Source organism: Haliaeetus albicilla, chromosome W (assembly GCF_947461875.1).
Source record: "Haliaeetus albicilla chromosome W, bHalAlb1.1, whole genome shotgun sequence".
Lineage (NCBI taxonomy): Eukaryota > Metazoa > Chordata > Aves > Accipitriformes > Accipitridae > Haliaeetus > Haliaeetus albicilla.
Window position 1 is genome coordinate 19,943,330 of NC_091515.1, and position 17,730 is coordinate 19,961,059.

Sequence of the window (17,730 nt, forward strand, 5' to 3'; positions counted from 1 at the left end):
TCAATACAGAATATTCTTATTAGATTAGAGATGAGAACATAATGTGTTAACATTTGTACGTGATCACAAAATATGTGAAATAAGAAGCAAAGATGCTTCAAAGACATCACTAGTTTTTAAACTACTTACTATACACAGAACACTGGCCCAGCCAATGATTCCTATTACAACTGTAGAACATATTAATGCAAATAAAGCTTGCCACATTTGTTTTGTTTTTAGTGATCTAAAAGTTTGAACAAGTTCTTTTAAAAGTAGTTCTGTTATTGTGGTTAGCTAGAGAAAATTAGGGAAGCTTTATTATACAGTGCTCAAAAGTTCATAATGAACTTAAATGCAATAATTCATTACCATCAGTTTTGTAATAGGAATTCTGTAACAGTAACTTTTCGCGATAGTAGTTTGAACCACCACTGTTACAGTATCATATAAAATTCAAAGGAGCTACTGGGTTGTAGACAATATTACCTGATAAGGATTCCTCATATTTAAGAATGTGCTCAACCAAATTGTCAACAAGTTGAGTACAGGCTTTCTTCACAGGTTTATAGGAGGCATCCTCTTCTGACTTCAACAGCTATAGCAGATGAAACAGAAAATGATTTAGTATTAAGGGTGCATTCATTTATATAGGATACATGCTGGTTTTATAACAATTACTACAGATACACAAGGATTTTGTACTACAAAAGCATTTAACTTCTCCATAAAAGTTATGTGGTGAAGAAAAAGATAAGGGATGTAAAAAAAAAAAACAAACCAAAATGCAAGAGAAGTAAAGAAAAATTAACTGCGACAAAAAGACAGAAGACAACAGTTCTACTGATTTTTGCATTGGGATGAAAACTAACTTCATGCTTAATGAAATAATGTAGAAAACAATAATGTAGTCATACTTGCTAGCAGTAACTAAAAGGAGTTAGGTAGCTTTTAAAAATGCTTAGGAAAAAAAAGCAAGTTCAAAAGGAACGTTTTTGACACTAAGCAAAAATATCAAACTAAGATGAAACATAGTTCTATGAATATTTTAATCAGTTAATTTAATTGAGCCCATACTATAGCTTTTTCTTCAGTGCAGGCATTAAGAGGCACTTTGGTTTACTTGGCTACCTATTTTCATGGCACTCCAAGCTAAAGTAAAATCTTTGGAGACCTCTAATTCCCCCATGCGTGCTTTTGTTAATTTTGCTTGAAAATTAACGAGCGCATACAAGTTGTAGAGGAGAAAGATAACATAGGCTAAGAGATATAAACAAAGCAAGCTCATTTCTTAGAAAAATCAGAGTAAAATATAATGTAGAAGTAAGCTATACTCTGAAGGTTCACTGCTTCTATAAACTGTGTAACAAATATATTGATGTGAAAATACACTTATCTACCATTTAAAAAAAATCTATATTACACTAGAGGCCTCATTTCAGAATTAAGTATCTTAGCTGTGGACTTCATGTTATGTCACTCATTATTGAAGAGACCATGAAATTAAAAACAAACAAACAAAAACTGTCCCCAAAACAAAAAGTGAACTATTTTTAAAACAGATCATATGGAAAGAAAGAAACTAATGCTGGAGACAAAAAAAATTACACCAATGAAGATTTTAAAAAAGGTCAGATGTTTAAAGGGCATGAATTGAATTTGTTTACTGTAAAGGACTGCTCTTGTAGTCTCCCTTCAATGTGTTTTAATACCAAAAGAAATGTTAAAATTCTTACAATGACTGTGCCATACATTCGAAATTCATTACTTACATTTTGAAGAAGCTGTTCAAACCAATCATACCCTGTATCTCTACAAGCTGCAACCTAAAAGTAGTTTTGAGAATAAACTGGTTAAAAAAAGGCATCTGAAGAAAAATTACTTCAATACAGATGTCATCTTAAAAGATCAGTAAACATGCATATATATATTTTCGTATACATTCAGTACAATATCTTTGGAGATCAGAAACTGTCCTTTGCATTTGAAAAATAGTTCTCACCATTTAAGTGATCCCAGAATTTGTATCCCATACAACACAGGGCCTACACATTTTACTGGAGATTGCTGGCTCTAACGTAAACCAAATTTTGGTTTCGTAGAACAACATTTTGAACAGATTAAAGCACAAATACAAGCCTGACATTAAAAATGAACATATGTGTGTGTATATATATATGCATATACATATTTTTATATAAACAAACTAAGCCTTCACTGGTATCATATGTCAGGAACAGCTTACAGGTGCTCCAAAATAGAATTGGCAGGAGAACTGAGAATTAAGCTGAAGTCAAATCAACTGACTTCTCAGTCTGGAAAAATGCACACTACAATACCATTTAGTAAAAATATTGAAAAGCAGGATGGAGTACCATAATTTTAAGTAGTGAAGGGAGTGCTTTTATTTGATATTTACATCTTGGTATAATTGATTGCCCTGGTTTTGGCTGGGATAGAGTTAATTTTCTTTCTAGTAGCTGGTATAGTGTTATGTCTTGGATTCAGTATGAGAAGAATGTTGATAACACTGATGTTTTCAGTTGTTGCTAAGTAATGTTTAGACTAAAGTCAAGGATTTTTCAGCTTCTGATGCCCAGCCAGCAAGAAGGCTGGAGGGGCACTAGAAGCTGGGAGGGGACACAGCCAGGGCAGCTGACCCAAACTGGCCAAAGGGATATTCCATACCATGTGATGTCATGCCTAGTATATAAACTGGGGGGAGTTGGACTGAGGGGGATCACTGCTCGGGAATTAACTGGGCATCGGTCAGTGAGTGGTGAGCAATCCTTTTATTACTACTGTTGTCATTTTATTAGTATTATCATTATCATTATTAGTTTCTTCTTTTCTGTTCTATTAAACCGTTCTTATCTCAACCCAGGAGTTTTACTTCTTTTTCCTGATTTTCTCCCCCATCCCACTGGATGGGGGGGGAGGGAGTGAGCGGCTGCGTGGTGCTTAGTTGCTGGCTAGGGTTAAACCACGACATGTGTATTCCAATCCTTTTATTATTGTTGTTTTATTAGTGTTATCATTATCATTATTAGTTTCTTCCTTTCTATCCTATTAAACTGTTCTTATCTCAACCCACGAGTTTTACTTTTTTTTCCCCTGATTCTCTCCCCCATCCCACTGGGTGGAGGGGTGAGTGAGTGGCTGCGTGGTGCTTAGTTGCTGGCTGGGGTTAAACCATGACACTGATATTAAAATATCTTCTCAGCACAGTGGTTTTACAAAACACATTTTCACTACAAATGTATAAGCATTTTATTTGAAACAGGGATTTTTTTTTTTGAGAAATACTATTTAATTTACTGCTCCTAAAAAGTAGATAAATTTATGCAGATACTAGTTTACCCTGGGTGAGAACATGATCCTGTATTTGTTAAAACAGCTTATTAACCTCTCAAAATAAATTTTATCAATTGAGGAAATTTTTCTTTTAAGAGACAACTTCTTAGTTAGGCTTAACTATATGCTGCTATAATGTGGTCTCAGTTATCACTGCCAGCAGATTAGTGAGCATTCCTACAGCCTGTTCCATCAGATGAATAATTCTAGCATAAATTAAATGTCAGGAGACATATAAAGAAAACCATCAGATAATTAAATTACTTGCATATTTTTTTGTATTCTAAAAGACTAGAGACAATATTTCAAAGATACTAAAAACATAATCAAATTTTGCATGCAACTTAATTCAAATTTGTTTAACGTACCACATCAGTGATGTTTAGTATTTTCCTGGTCATTGCTTCTTTGTCATGGTGTGGAGTTGGAGTAAACCAGAGCTTCTGGAATGTCTCATTTACTAATTTCTGAAGGAAAAAAAAAAATATTAGCAGAAATAAATAAGCTTATCTCGGCACGTAGGTATTATTTCTAATACATCCATACAATAGATTTGTTGACAATACGTGACATTTTGTAAGGAATTATTCAACTTAAGTGAGACTGTTGTAGAGAATGTTATCTGAGACAGACCCAGATCTACTATTACAGCTGTTATACCGGCCTCTAAGCAAGCTTCACTAAAATGATCACTGGGAACTGATGCTACAGAAAATGGAGTTACCACTTTCCTGCACTAATTTGCATTCCTCGGGAAAACATTGTACCCTGAGAAGCTGACAACCGAACACAAGATTACAATTTCTATAGCAGAATTAGCAGCAATTGTAGATTACTTTGGCATTTTCAGAACAGCTGTGACAAGGTGGGGAAGAGAGAGAAGCCAAGTCTCCCTACCCAAACACAGGAAGTTGGTTCCCTTCCAATGTTTTTGGATGGAGAAAAAGATGGAATAGAATGAAAGTAAACTAATTATTCCCGAATTACTTATAAAGCATATGGTTGTAAGAAGCATTCCTCATCCATGGAGACATAAAAAAAATACATTGCAGATACTGCCTCATCTTTCCGAGGTTGTTGGAAAGGCAAGGGAAAGGAGGAAAGAGAACAAGGTGATCCTCCTTTCCTAGCAGCACCTTGGATCCAGCTGTTCATCTACTTCTTGATTAACAGTCTTCTCTGAAAGCCACTTGGCATTAATGTATCTCAAGTGGTTAAAATATATGCTGCAGCATTAAAGTTGCAGATTTCAAATCCCACTGAAAGTGTGATACAAAAAAATTACAGGTGTATTCCTAATTACCCATTAATTTTAAAATTATTTTTGCCAAATCAAACCAAAACCATCAGTGTCAGGTTTATGATCCAACACATAATCTTAGTTTTATGCCCTTCTGCATATACATTGCACAAAGAGAAGAATATGATCACATAAGTAACATTTTAGGGGGAATAACTGATTCATTAAACATTCAGAATTAATGCAAAATTAGCACAGATTAATACTTTATAATTTTTATACACAGAACTTACAAGTCTGGCATATACTAACACCAAGTACTTAATTTTGACTTAAAGTTTATTTTGTTTGCAGAAAGGAGTTTCATATGCTAATTTTACTTGTTAGAAAAGAGAAGTACGAGAGACAACACTTGCAAGAAGAAAAATCCTCTAGACAATAACTTTTTAAAATCTTTTGATTGTCAGCATGAACTTGAAGAAAATAGAAGAAAGAAAAGAAAGAAAACCAAGTCAGACAACAATGTAGAAAGCTAAGATATTTGCTCTCAAAAATTAAAAGTGAATAAAAATCATAAAAATTACAAAGGAGCAATGAAATACTTTTTTTATTTTTTTTTTGGTCAAAATATAGAAACACATTATGATAATTAAAATCCTGAAGGATATGTTTCATTCTACCTTAATGCCTTCTTCATCATTGACTCTCCGAATCATTTTCACACACATCTCTGTAATTTTGGGAAATGTTGGTTGTTCAATGCAGATATCCCTAAGTATCTTTATGACTCTTTTTCTGACACTGATACCAGTATCCTGTGAGGAGAAAAGCATTGTGCTCTTGAAAACAAATCAGACACGTTAATTAATGTATGTATTATATGAATTAATATTTAAAGATCACCCAATCTGACCTGCAAAACGTATTTAGAAAAGGCAGCTAAAATATTCTGGAGTGCATTTATACAAAAGGTCAGCATAACTTGTACCACTTTATTTGCAACAATTCTAAAGGTTCTGGCTGAGTCCCCAGAACACTGAAACACTTCCTCCATTTATGAGCTCATAATGTTGCAAATGTATAATTCCACTTCTTAATTCAAGAGCTTACAAGCTAGATGTGATGATGCTTTAGCTACTTTGTTGGAACACACAAGACCCTTTGTAGATCTGGACTGTAATACTTCAAAAGACTTTGGATAAAGCTTATGAATAAGATACGTGCAGCAAATAATTTCCATTTTCCTAGGCTTCATCTAAGGAGAAGGATGAGGGGTTTTATTTCATATTACCTTATTCAAAATCTGTTTAATCTGAATGTCAGGATGAACAACTTTATGCACGCTCATATGCACATCTTCAAAACCCTTCACAAACATGTTTTATCATGTAACTATAGCAAATGAGTAGTATTTGACTAAAAACCTGACATGGATGCTAAAAGCTAGTGGTATCTTACAGTTAAGTTAACATTGTATTTTATCTGAACATCCAGACAAAAACCACTTTTTATACAAAAACTCTAATAAGAAGCCTTTTAAAACACTAAAACATAGCATAGAAAAACAAAATAGTTTTATCTTTTTTTTCTTTTGGATTACAAATAGCAACTTTAGATTACTGTGTTGTAGATCTTTCTTTATCACTCACACTACTGAACTGCCCTCAATAACCCATATCTCAGACTTCAGTGATGTGGCAAAATTCCTCATTTCACCTAATTTGTACCTTAATAAAGGAATCAAAAGGAATATAATCCTGGTTCTGATGCGGTACAACTTTGTTGAGGATTTCTTGGCTGGGCGAGGGCATGTGAGCAATCCAGCCTTTAGCTGGGAACGAAGCATAAGTTTACAAAAGTGCTGAAGCGGACAAGGACGCTGTGTCCTTGTACGCTGGGAAAAGGAAGATAAGAAGAGCCTCACAAACAACTCCTGGATGCCGAAGAATGAGATAAGTAACCGCTGGACACCTCGTGAAGAAGCTTGAACAGCCAATAGAGGATAAGATAGCGCTGCATGAAACGGGGTATTGTACCAATTAGAGTACTGTATAAGGCGCGTGCATAAGTGCATAAGGTATATAACTGTGCTGAAAGTTGTAGTAAATGGGCTTCACTTGATCACATTGGTCTGTGTGTGATGTCCCCTGTGGATCCTCCACCGCACAACTTTCTATGTATGTTTACCTTTTGATGTAACAAAGCCTCACTGGAAACAAGTGATGCATTTTACAAGGTTGGTCTTAAAAGTACGATGCTCCCCATTAAAATAATAAGATATAATTTACTCTTGGGATCATCATTCCATATTATTAAACATATAAACTCAGTTGAAAACAAATTTTCCAATGACACTTATTTTATCATATATATCAAAAGTCACCATACCAATATTCTTTCGATCAGCATGTCATAATACTGCTCAGCAAGCTGAGGACGACAGAGCACAAATCGGCCAAGCAGCTCCACAGCTGCTTCTCGTACGCTAGTGGAGTTATCCATTAACCGTCCATGAACACCTCGTTGCATATCCAGCTAAAAAGAACAAATAAAACACAGATCCAAAATAAGAAATAAAAATTTCTTTCAAGTATGACAGAAGACCACATGTGCATGATGGATATTTCATTTTTTTTTACCCTGGCTAGAATACTGGGGTCTACAGCAACAACCTCAGACAAACACTTCATGGCTTTTGTTCGAACAGCAATTGCATTTTCACCAAGTACACGCAGAATCTAAGAGAACAAAAACAAAGATTCAATTGCTTTGGGAAGGTAGCAAACAATGTTTAACAGGCAAAAATGCAGCAGAATAACATGCAAATGATTTAACTAAAATAAGAATATCGGTCTACTAAAAATTGTATATATCTTCTCAGACAGTAAAAAGGTGCATGCAAGTAATGTTCCATGGCACTGATAACTGAGCATGGATATTTACTAGGATTTGCTACATCTCTAAGACTGGTCCAAACAGGATTTACACAGGGTCCATATGTTCACTTTAAGTCCCTTCATTTTAAACTCTACTTTTGCCATTCAGTTGTGGCTTTCACCATGGTTCTTTCAACAGGAGAGTTGGATTTGGGCACTATAATTTTAAGAATGGCTCTGTATGCAGATCAATATAAGTAACACAACCTAAACTAAACTAAACAATTAAACCAGTACTGGAGTTCAAACATGTCACCATAACAACATGTTAGTGCTCTTCTCCCAGAAAAAGGAAAGAAACCACACTGGTCAAACAACAGCTTCCAAAGTGACAGTAACATGCACTGCAAGCAACGACCAAGTTGGCTTGTATTTTCAAATCAAATTAAGATAAATTAAATGAGTTAATATTACCAAATGAGTATGCATCTTACAGAAACTGTAAAAAAGATTTCAACATTTTGTAATTATCCTTTTACTGTGTACATCTAAGATAATAGAATCATAGAATCATTTAGGTTGGAAAAGACCTTCAAGATCATCGAGTCCAACCATTAACCATGCCCACTAATGATTTTGCCATATACATACATGGACAAATAAAATAATGTATGTACAATATGACATATGAAATGCATGCAAGAAAAAGACATATAAGCACTTATGTCATCAATACAGTATATGAAAGCACATGGTGTTATCATGGCCTGTTAAATACCTGTGCTCAGCAATGAACAGATATTGCACACTACCACAAAAGTGTTTGGAATCAGAAACCAACTGTGTTTCACTGTACTAAGACTTCCAGCACAGTTTACCTGTGTCAAATAAATATCGAAGCTCTGAGCAAATGGCCTCATAGAGGCCAAGTAGCGAACAATCAAACATGCATCTTCATAGTCCACAGTATCAGAATTCATCCTGCAACAAATCCAATGTTTTAATTAGGACATGTTTATAAAAAATTATTAAAAATATCAAATGCATGGTTAATAAAGAAATCAGTGGTGCTCAAACGTACTTTAATGTACTGAACTGAGATGGAGCAGTTTTAATGATGCTGCGAAGAAACATTTTGCGACTTTCTGCTCTATGCATGATTTGTCCTGTGGTCTCAACGTCTTTTGCATGATGAGTTCCTTCAGATGAATCCTCATCCTTCTGAGATTTAATTGCTTTCTCTGTCTCCATAGTTGTATCACGGAACCACTGCGCTATATAAAACTTCCGAGAAAACTGGAGAAATACAGCAGGATACACAGAAAACAAAACCAACAGATACAGAAGAGAGAAATTAACACATTTATAATGAGATTAAGCAAGTCTAATGCATCAACCAGTATATGTTAGGGTGACAATTTAATTGAAGCACTAATATGCATGACTGAAAATCATTTTATTCAGTACATGTTACTGAAATTATTTTTATATACACTTGACATCAGAAAGCTGAAATTTACCACTAATGATGCATCAGTTTCTGTGTTCTCATCCAGATAATCTAGCAAAGCCTTTTGCAGCTGTTGAATTTCATCTTCTCCTCCTGAAACCTATCAGAAATAGAGATAGTTATAAAATAGAATATTATAGTGATAATTATAATCTGAAAATCTGCATGTCCACATATAAAATACACTGAAGTTAATGTTCTGCAATTACCAATATAACTAACAATTTTTTAATCAATTACTTCTAAACTTTATACAGACTAAACCAAATTAGACTGTGGCTCCAAAGTCTAAAAAAGATTAACAGTATAAGACTGGTTTTAAAACAGACTGACTGATTTGATTAATTTTCATTCTATGATCTTGTGTGAAGACCCTCTGTCCTTGAGAAAAAAAGAAGGGCTGAAATCACACATAATAGACTGACACAAGGTTTAACCTATAAAATTCATCATTAGCTCTCTCACCAATATTCAATACTGAAACAGTGACTTCTCAGGTGAACAAGGGATAAAAGGCAAAAATGTCAAATGAAAATAAATATGAAACACAGACAACAGTAAAAACATATGGGAAACATCAAAGAAATAAAAATAACTTATCCCTTTGCAAAAATATTTGGTATAACTGTTTTCAGGGATAAAGCATCCATACAGAGAAAGCACAGCAAGTACGCTCAATCCATCTAGGAAAGAACTTACAGAGGTTGTTCCCAAACACCCCTGAGCTCTAGCACTAAAGAATCATGCTCTCTGAGACTCAACTAAGTTTCTATCAGTGAAAAACCTTGAGAACAAACATACATTTTATAAAAATGCCACCTAGTGCATAAAGCCTATCTACAGAATAGGGTAATATTAATTTTCCTGTGAAGCACTTTTAAGATGCACAAAAAGGATTATATATGAAATATTAATCTGAGAACTAGTGCTAGAGACTATGTATCAGATTTGTAAATATCTAAACTGTATGAATGTTAAAAACAGAATGTATTTTTTCCAAGAGGCTATTTTATAGGAAATATGTATATCCTGATCTCTTAAATAGTTCTAGCCTATGTAAATTGAACAACGATTTTGTATATGACCATCAGACAATGTACTTCTCCCCATATAGGGGTTACAGAGAATAAATCAGTATCAATTAACTTGTTAATGAATCAGAAACTAACTTTCTCAACACCTACAAGACAGCATAAAACCAAAAACATAAACCACCCATTTTTCCTTAGTTATTATACTGAAATACGCAGGTCCTTGCAATTGCTGATGCTACAGCAGAAAAAAGGATTTTTTTTTCCAAAATAAATGAGTTCAAGAATTCAAAACATGTCTACAGTGCACATAATACTAATATAGCTTTATTAATATATATTTGGCACCCTAATATATGTGCAAATTGTGATTTGAAAGTCTGGCCTTCAACCAACGTTAAATTCTGTGGATAAAAGATGGGAAAAAAAAAAAGGTTGCTTGATGAACCTTAACTGCCTAACTATTTTCAAACAAGTAAAAAACCCAGAACAAACAAAAAGAAACTGTGAAGCCTGCAACAAATCATATTCAATATTGATAATAAAAGTAGAATAATTTCTGGCTTAAACCTCTTCAGCTACAAAACATTTTTCTTCTTCGGCAATAAAACTTGTAACTTATAACCATCTTAACTTCTGTACGAACAGCATAGATTGAGAATCTTGTCACAAATGCAGCATATAATATAGCTTGCAAACATCAGCAAGTGGAAAAAGGTATAGTTACAAGTCCAGAAGATCAGCGTATCAAGAGATAAACTAATGAAAAGCATGCACAAGTGTTAAAATCAACTTGACAATCTATGACAGATTTCTATGAAAAAAATCTACTGTTTAAAAATGTCAAAACAGAATAGATTTTCTCCTAAATCTATTTCTACAGTTCATGAGTCCAAACCACAGTAGACAGAGTTATAAGCATTCATCGATCATTGGGGAATATCCTGGTAATGATATCAGAGGGTAGAAGGAAATATCTAACAGTCTAAGTATTCAATTCAGCAGGAAAGAAAAATCTGTAGACGTATAAGTGTTTCTGAATGAAAACAATAATTTAAGATCTTTCTGATAACTAAAGCTGAATATGTCTATCAATGGATCTTATTTTCTTGCCATTTGAACAACAAAGTGAAGCTTAGCTGTCATGTACACATTTCCAAGTAGTTATTTGCTCTTATGTTACAAATCATTTATAAACAACACACTGTCTACCCTGACTGATGGTACCATATAGTATACACCTTCCACAATGTATGGATGGTACTAACATCATTGATGTTAAGCTTCCGAAGTAACTGAAAAAATTCTTTTAGCACTCAATTGCCCACAGCAATTTTATTTTCTGTAGATGCCAATGCCTAGTTACTGCCTGATCCTGTAAAAAACCCAATACAAATAGAAAAATTCAGGTCACCACTCAGGTATGTATCTTTTTAGAATATCTTTCAATACTATTATGTAACTTCTGGAGATAAGGAAAGAGAAAAGGGTTCTTCCAAAATATTTCCCTACAAAGTCTAATGTAGAATTGTCAAAATCACTGCCAGTGGAGGAGAACTATAATCCCTTAGCACATAGAAGTATACATTATATTAAGCCACGGACATAAAGATTTGATGCTATATGTAGTACAATATTCTAATTGACAAAAGTTATGGGAAGTTTCAGCCTCATAAAGGAGTAGATGAATTTTGATTTCCTATTTGAATACCTATAAATTGCACAAGTTTTTCCTTCAACATAAATCTGTAACAGTCATTATAAAATACATATAATAGATCTGGAGTCTTTTCAGGTAACTGAAAGGGAAATGAACTTGATATGACTACTCAATTTTAGATCTAATCATGCTGAGAACAATTAGTTCAGAAAGAAATGTATAGCATCCATAAGAAATGTGCAAGTCCACATTTTTAAAAGGACACATAAGACCTGAGATTTTCTCATCATACTATGTACTATAGAGAGCCCAAATGCATACATTGCTTTGTTAATTGCTGCCACCCTTGCAGATTCAGACATTTTGATAAGCAGCATTAGCAGAAATGCAAATATGCATTCTCTAACGAAAGATATATGCAAGTCCAGTAAAAAAAAACAAAAAAAACCCCAACCAATACCAGCTACATCACATAAAAACTGACCTTACAGGCCTAACAGTTTAACTATCTAAAGCCTGTGTATGAGTGCCATAAGCTCAATTACCACTTTGCAATAGCAAATGCACATACATACACACATATATATATTTTAAAGGCCTCTTAAGATAGAATCCAACTGTCACTCCATTATTTCCTCTATATTGTCACAAGAAAACTGTTTTTACCATTGTAATTAACCACTTAATATGATCACTAGGGAGATGGTTTGAGAAAGACATGAATTAACAAATGTGTACTTATAAATTGAGTATATTTGATTCAGAAATCTGAAAAACAATGAAAACTCCACAATGCCAGTTTTTTACACATCTTTAAAATGTTCAAATTTTTAAATGGATACATCTCAACCCAGCTGGCACGGGATCTCTCACACACCTGTTTGAGGATTCTGGCTATAGATCCTTGATCCATTTTGCTAGTGACTGCATCTTTCCTGAGTCTTGCAGCTACAGTTCCAAGATAGTCAAGTGATGCAACTCTTAATGCCATTTCTGTAGATTTGTTACTGAACTGGTGAACCTAAGAAAAGCAGAATAAACTGTTATAAAAAATTATTTATTTATGCAACTGAGATTCTTCTCACAAGACATTGCTTGACCTTATTAAAAATTCCACCTAACTTCCATGCTGCATAAAATTATGTAATTTACTATTACATCACAGATACACTCCTTACTTTCCATTAATGTTTTTCCTTTATTGGGTCTCTCTCTCTACAAATATGCCTGTTAGAATTTTTTTTTAAAATACGTATTTTTATAAAATAAAATGGACATCTAGTAGAGTAGATATCCTTTGCAATAGCATAGATCTTAAGCACCATAATGCAACTTCCTCATTATTCACACAAGTATAAAGAAAGCTACATTTTACCAAGAACAGGACCATAAAATATTTTTCCAAGAAACAGCTCAAATTACTGTGTTAATTACATTGTAATACTGAAGAACAACTCTCAAAAACCATGTCAACGAAAATATTCACATTCTGTAAAATGTCACATTCCATAAGTAAATGTACTATTATTGGTAAAAGACCAAACTACTTAATTTTTTTCAGGTTCTGTGCTAAAGGAATAGCTCAGAGAAGTATGTAACTTGAATAATTACAGCTATTAGTCTGAATTTATTCCCAATTAATATCTACACTTATTAGATGCTATAAAATGGCATTTTTTAACGTGGAAAATGTCATGGAATAGTAGAAGTGGACTTCCATGAGAAACTGTATACATATGACCTTTACTTAGTTCCATATCAATGATCTTCTGACCTAAATTTTATTTTCTATGCATTTCATAATAGTGAAACATGTAAAGAAAATCCTTAAATGCTGCATGTGTGTGCCAACAATCAGAAAGCATTCCTGTAATAGTTTGAGCTGAAATAAACAAGTTTCATTGTAATAAGAAATAAATTAATATAATAGTTAAAACCAAGAATCCCTTACCAATAGCCTTCCTAATAAGCTAAGTAGCAACTCTGCAGCTGGCCATTCTGGTTTATTGACTGTGGAAAGAAGATCTTGAATGAAGTTCTCAAACAGTGGTCTGTAATCTTCTTCCCCTTGTTTACTGCCACACCTGTTTAAAAGAAAATGCATTTTGTAAGTGAATTTAAGAGCCATTTAAGCTTTTCTTCTGATGCAAACAGAAGTAATCCTATGTTTAACCAGAAAACCAGTTTTATGCAATTCTAAAAAAAAATAATCCAAAATATTAGCAGAAAAAATTTTATCCATTTACAGACAAATAGTTTAAACAGTTATCACTCCAAGTTGCACTGCAAGTAAAGCAGCTAATCCAGGATAGTAGAATTTTGTTCCCAAGATTTTTTTATTTATTGTTTTGAGTTAAAGTCTGCATTAACTTGGATGGACAAAGTAGGTAAAATTTTAAAGCTCAAGCTAGAGAGGGGTATTTAAGAGGTGTTGTGTCCTTAAGCCTGGTCTGACTTATCTCACAGTGATAAGACATCTCAGCATTACGCTCCACAAAGGTTAAAATCAGAATGTAAAAAAATCAAAAGATAACATACCTGATAGTGTTTCACTTATATGCGGCATCCCTAACTTTAATGATATCGGAAGTATGCAGAGATATGGTTAGATTGTTTGTAAATAGCCTTTCAGCTTAACAGTAGAAATTAACACAATAAAAACCTCAGGACTTTTTGTTACAAATCCTTTGGTTATTCAGGTGGGGTTTTTTTCCCCTGTTGAGCTATTGACATTCCTAACTTTATCTAAATGAAAGTAATTTTAGGTTTTTTATATCTTTGTCATTCTGATGACTGAAAGAATCTGGTTTCATCACTTAAATATTTACTCAGTCTTCTCTTCCATGCTTCAGATGAGTAAAAGACCCCTGATAAAAGGATCCTACATAAACTATCAGACAGATTCTTAAATGTGTAAAGAACTCTCTGCAGAATTTCTGTTCCATAAAAATTTTTGTCCAGACAGGTAGCTCTCTTAGGGATCTATAAAATACATTAAGTAACTTTATTAGTAGGCATTTAGCATTGCGAAGTGGTTTGGTTTGTCTTAAGGTGTAACAGATTTTATTTGGAGTTGGTTTCATCAATACGCTAAAGAATGCAACAGTACTTACTTCTTCAGGAAAACAGAAAGGAAGTTTTGTGCTGTTCTCATGGCTGTTTCATATGAGTTAGTAATAAGCACATCTTGATCCACCTAAAAATAACAAGATTTATTTGTCTAATATTTTAGCATACACAGAAATATGATTTCCAGATCAGCATTTCTCATTCACCAAATAATTATGGCAGACATAAAATTACAATGCTTAATTACTAGAGCACCATCATAAAATATGATATATGACCTACAAAGTCATTCCTGCACAAAAAAAAAAAAAAATTATGGTTCTCTAAAAAAAAATCTTACTTTTTTGTTTGATTCCTCCTCTGAATTAGAATCTTTTTCTGTAGATGGCAAATGCACCACACACTGAATAAGCTGCAGAACTAGTGCTGTTACCATCTGAATATACATAGGCTCTCCATCAGTGTCACTGCTGTTTAACCTGTTAATAAGAAAAGACAGCATTAACACTAAAACTAAACAAAAAACACAAAACAAAACAAAAATTTTTGATCCTAAATAACATCTTTCTAAAATTATTACCACAGCTAGAAATATGTGTTCTAGACATTTATCTAGTCATTTGCTTCTCTCTTATGCAGTGAAAGATTTGGTCTAACAAAAACAGTAAGTATTCTCAGGCTGAAGAGATGAACTGAAACAGCTCATAGATGGGCTATCAGAGTATCTGTGAAGTTCAGCAGCTGAAAAATCTACAGAAATATTTAATAAATCAAACACCTAAATGCTAAGGCACTTACTAATAGGCTTATTACGTATAATGCCATATCCATTTCCAACGCAACATTAAAAAAAATAGACCAAACTTGTCCTAATAATTTGTTACTTATATATTATTTAATATATGTGAAATGTGCAGGACTTTTAAACAAGAGAAAATAGTGACCACAACCTGGACTGACTTCTACAAGAGTTACACTTATGGTAATCTCAGGTAGCATAACAGACTATAAACTTCAGCATACAAGAGTGTCTTTAAGTTGGTATGACCAGTACGAATACACTCCACCTCACATTTCTCCCCTTCCAAGTGATTTAACCTGACAAATAGTACAGTGTTTACTACCCATACGTACATCAACACCACTTAATGCTACCCTTAACGATATGAAAAGGTGATAATCTCTGACATCATTCTCCTCAAATTATCAAAATAATAACTATGCACAAAACATTGCAATTATTGTCTTTATGAAGTTATCTTTGACTACTTGTACAGAGAAAATCTTTTCACATCAAATTTTAAGTAAGCTGTACCCTTCATGACTGTAGCCACAGACAGGGAATGTCCTTCAACAGATCAGAGCTAGGACTAGAGATAAACAGTGCAGTCATCATGGCCTTGAGATAGTGACTTCCTTCTAGTAAAGGTCCTAATTCAAAGAGGGTATCTACCATTTATGCTCCTATGCCTACCACCTTCCTATTTGCTAGATCTCTCTGATGTCTATAACCAAACAATAGGAAATACTAGGAACAAGCACTCATGTTAACATTAGGGTTGCTGAATTCAACTTCAAAGTTTCAGTGAATTTCTTTTCCTGGATATTTCCTGTTCATCCACCCCAGATTGGACAACCTATTTCATTGACAATTTGTCTGTCTCCAGGGAAAAGACGTATGCAAGCAAGGAACAAAATCAATGCCAACAACAAATGTTTTAGAATCATTTAAAGTGTCTAACCTCAATTTTAACAGAAATCCAGTTCGGGTCAGATTCTTTCTCAAGTTGAACCTGAACCTATACTATTATTCAGAAGATGCAATGAAATCCAGCTGAAGCGCTTAAAAGACAGTTGAAGTGAACCGAGTAGTTCCTAAATGAAACTCATTCAAAGGAGTATTAGACTGATTTCCTGGAAAGAGTGCTCTGAGTGTGTCCTCAAAGAAATTCAGCCAGAATTTTCCTATTAAGCTTTAGCAATGAAGAAATTATATAAAATCCATATAAACAGAACCAAAGAATTTTCCAACAAAAAACCTTTGAATGCACACTAACATTACACTCATTTACATCCTCAGTGAGACAAATAATAAGATATTTCAATTATTTTTGTAAGCAGGCATAAATATGATGGCATAAGAAACAGTGATTATTACAAAATACATTTGTCAGGCAATTCTGCTCTCACTGTAGAGGTTTTGAAATATCAACCTCTAACAAAGTGCAGCTTGTGGAGTCACAGATTTTTAAAGAATGATTTAATATTGAAAAGCCTAAAATCCTACATCTACAAAATGTAAATGCTACTGTCTCCAAATTATCAATCTATGTCAGAAATTACCTGAAGTTTCTCAAACTCCTCTTGCTAGTTGGTAGTCTCGCAAGGGAAGTGAAAATTTCTTCTAGTATTAACTGTCTATGTTTTTCATACCTGGAGAACACCTATTTAACAGTTACAGGATTGTTAAAAAATTATTTATTGTTACATAAAATATCACTTGTTAAATAGATTGTTAAAAATTATATATAGAAACATACACTTTACATGACATTTAAATAAATTATTTCATGCATACCTTGTTTTTAATGCATTGCTTTGTTTTTTTCAAAGCAAGCATTTCTTTATAAAATACATACAAACTTTTTTAAATATAGATTTTTAAAAATCTTCAAATAGCTTAAATGTGTAATAGCTCTTAAAAATACGGTATGTTTTAAAAATTTCTGCCAATGGTACAATACACTGTATAAGAAAGTCAAACAGTGTAATGCTAAGCTTTCAGACTCCAGTACAGAGCAAAACTCTATGGTAACATAAATTAACATGAACACATGTATGGTTTTAGAGCACATTTGAGAAACCAGTTTTACTTCATATCCTAAGCTTTAATGTTTGCCTGACACAAAATATTCTTTCAATTTACAGGGTCAGGATTGTAGAGTTTGCCTCTCCTTTTGTTTAGGCAGAATTACTTTTATAAATACTGGAGTACATCATCCTTACAAAGA

General features: G+C 33.5%; 1 protein-coding gene and 1 long non-coding RNA gene across 4 annotated transcripts in view; one reads left to right on the forward strand and one right to left on the reverse strand.

Annotated features, from left to right (window-relative positions):
• Positions 1-17,730, forward strand: part of LOC138683450 (uncharacterized) — a 630,921-nt gene that overhangs the window by 249,206 nt on the left and 363,985 nt on the right. The window lies entirely within an intron of this gene.
• LOC104318982 (nipped-B-like protein) overlaps positions 1-17,730 on the reverse strand; it is a 179,470-nt gene that overhangs the window by 15,795 nt on the left and 145,945 nt on the right. For all 3 annotated transcript variants that reach the window (XM_069775174.1, XM_069775172.1, XM_069775173.1), the window contains 14 exons: positions 17,063-17,163; positions 15,060-15,198; positions 14,764-14,846; positions 13,602-13,734; positions 12,528-12,671; positions 8,970-9,059; positions 8,531-8,745; positions 8,328-8,430; positions 7,213-7,311; positions 6,962-7,108; positions 5,254-5,388; positions 3,702-3,800; positions 1,752-1,805; positions 469-577 (listed from right to left, as the gene is read on the reverse strand). In XM_069775174.1, the coding sequence (XP_069631275.1) occupies positions 469-577; positions 1,752-1,805; positions 3,702-3,800; positions 5,254-5,388; positions 6,962-7,108; positions 7,213-7,311; positions 8,328-8,430; positions 8,531-8,745; positions 8,970-9,059; positions 12,528-12,671; positions 13,602-13,734; positions 14,764-14,846; positions 15,060-15,198; positions 17,063-17,163 (1,651 nt within the window). The remainder of the gene's footprint in view (positions 1-468; positions 578-1,751; positions 1,806-3,701; positions 3,801-5,253; positions 5,389-6,961; positions 7,109-7,212; positions 7,312-8,327; positions 8,431-8,530; positions 8,746-8,969; positions 9,060-12,527; positions 12,672-13,601; positions 13,735-14,763; positions 14,847-15,059; positions 15,199-17,062; positions 17,164-17,730) is intronic.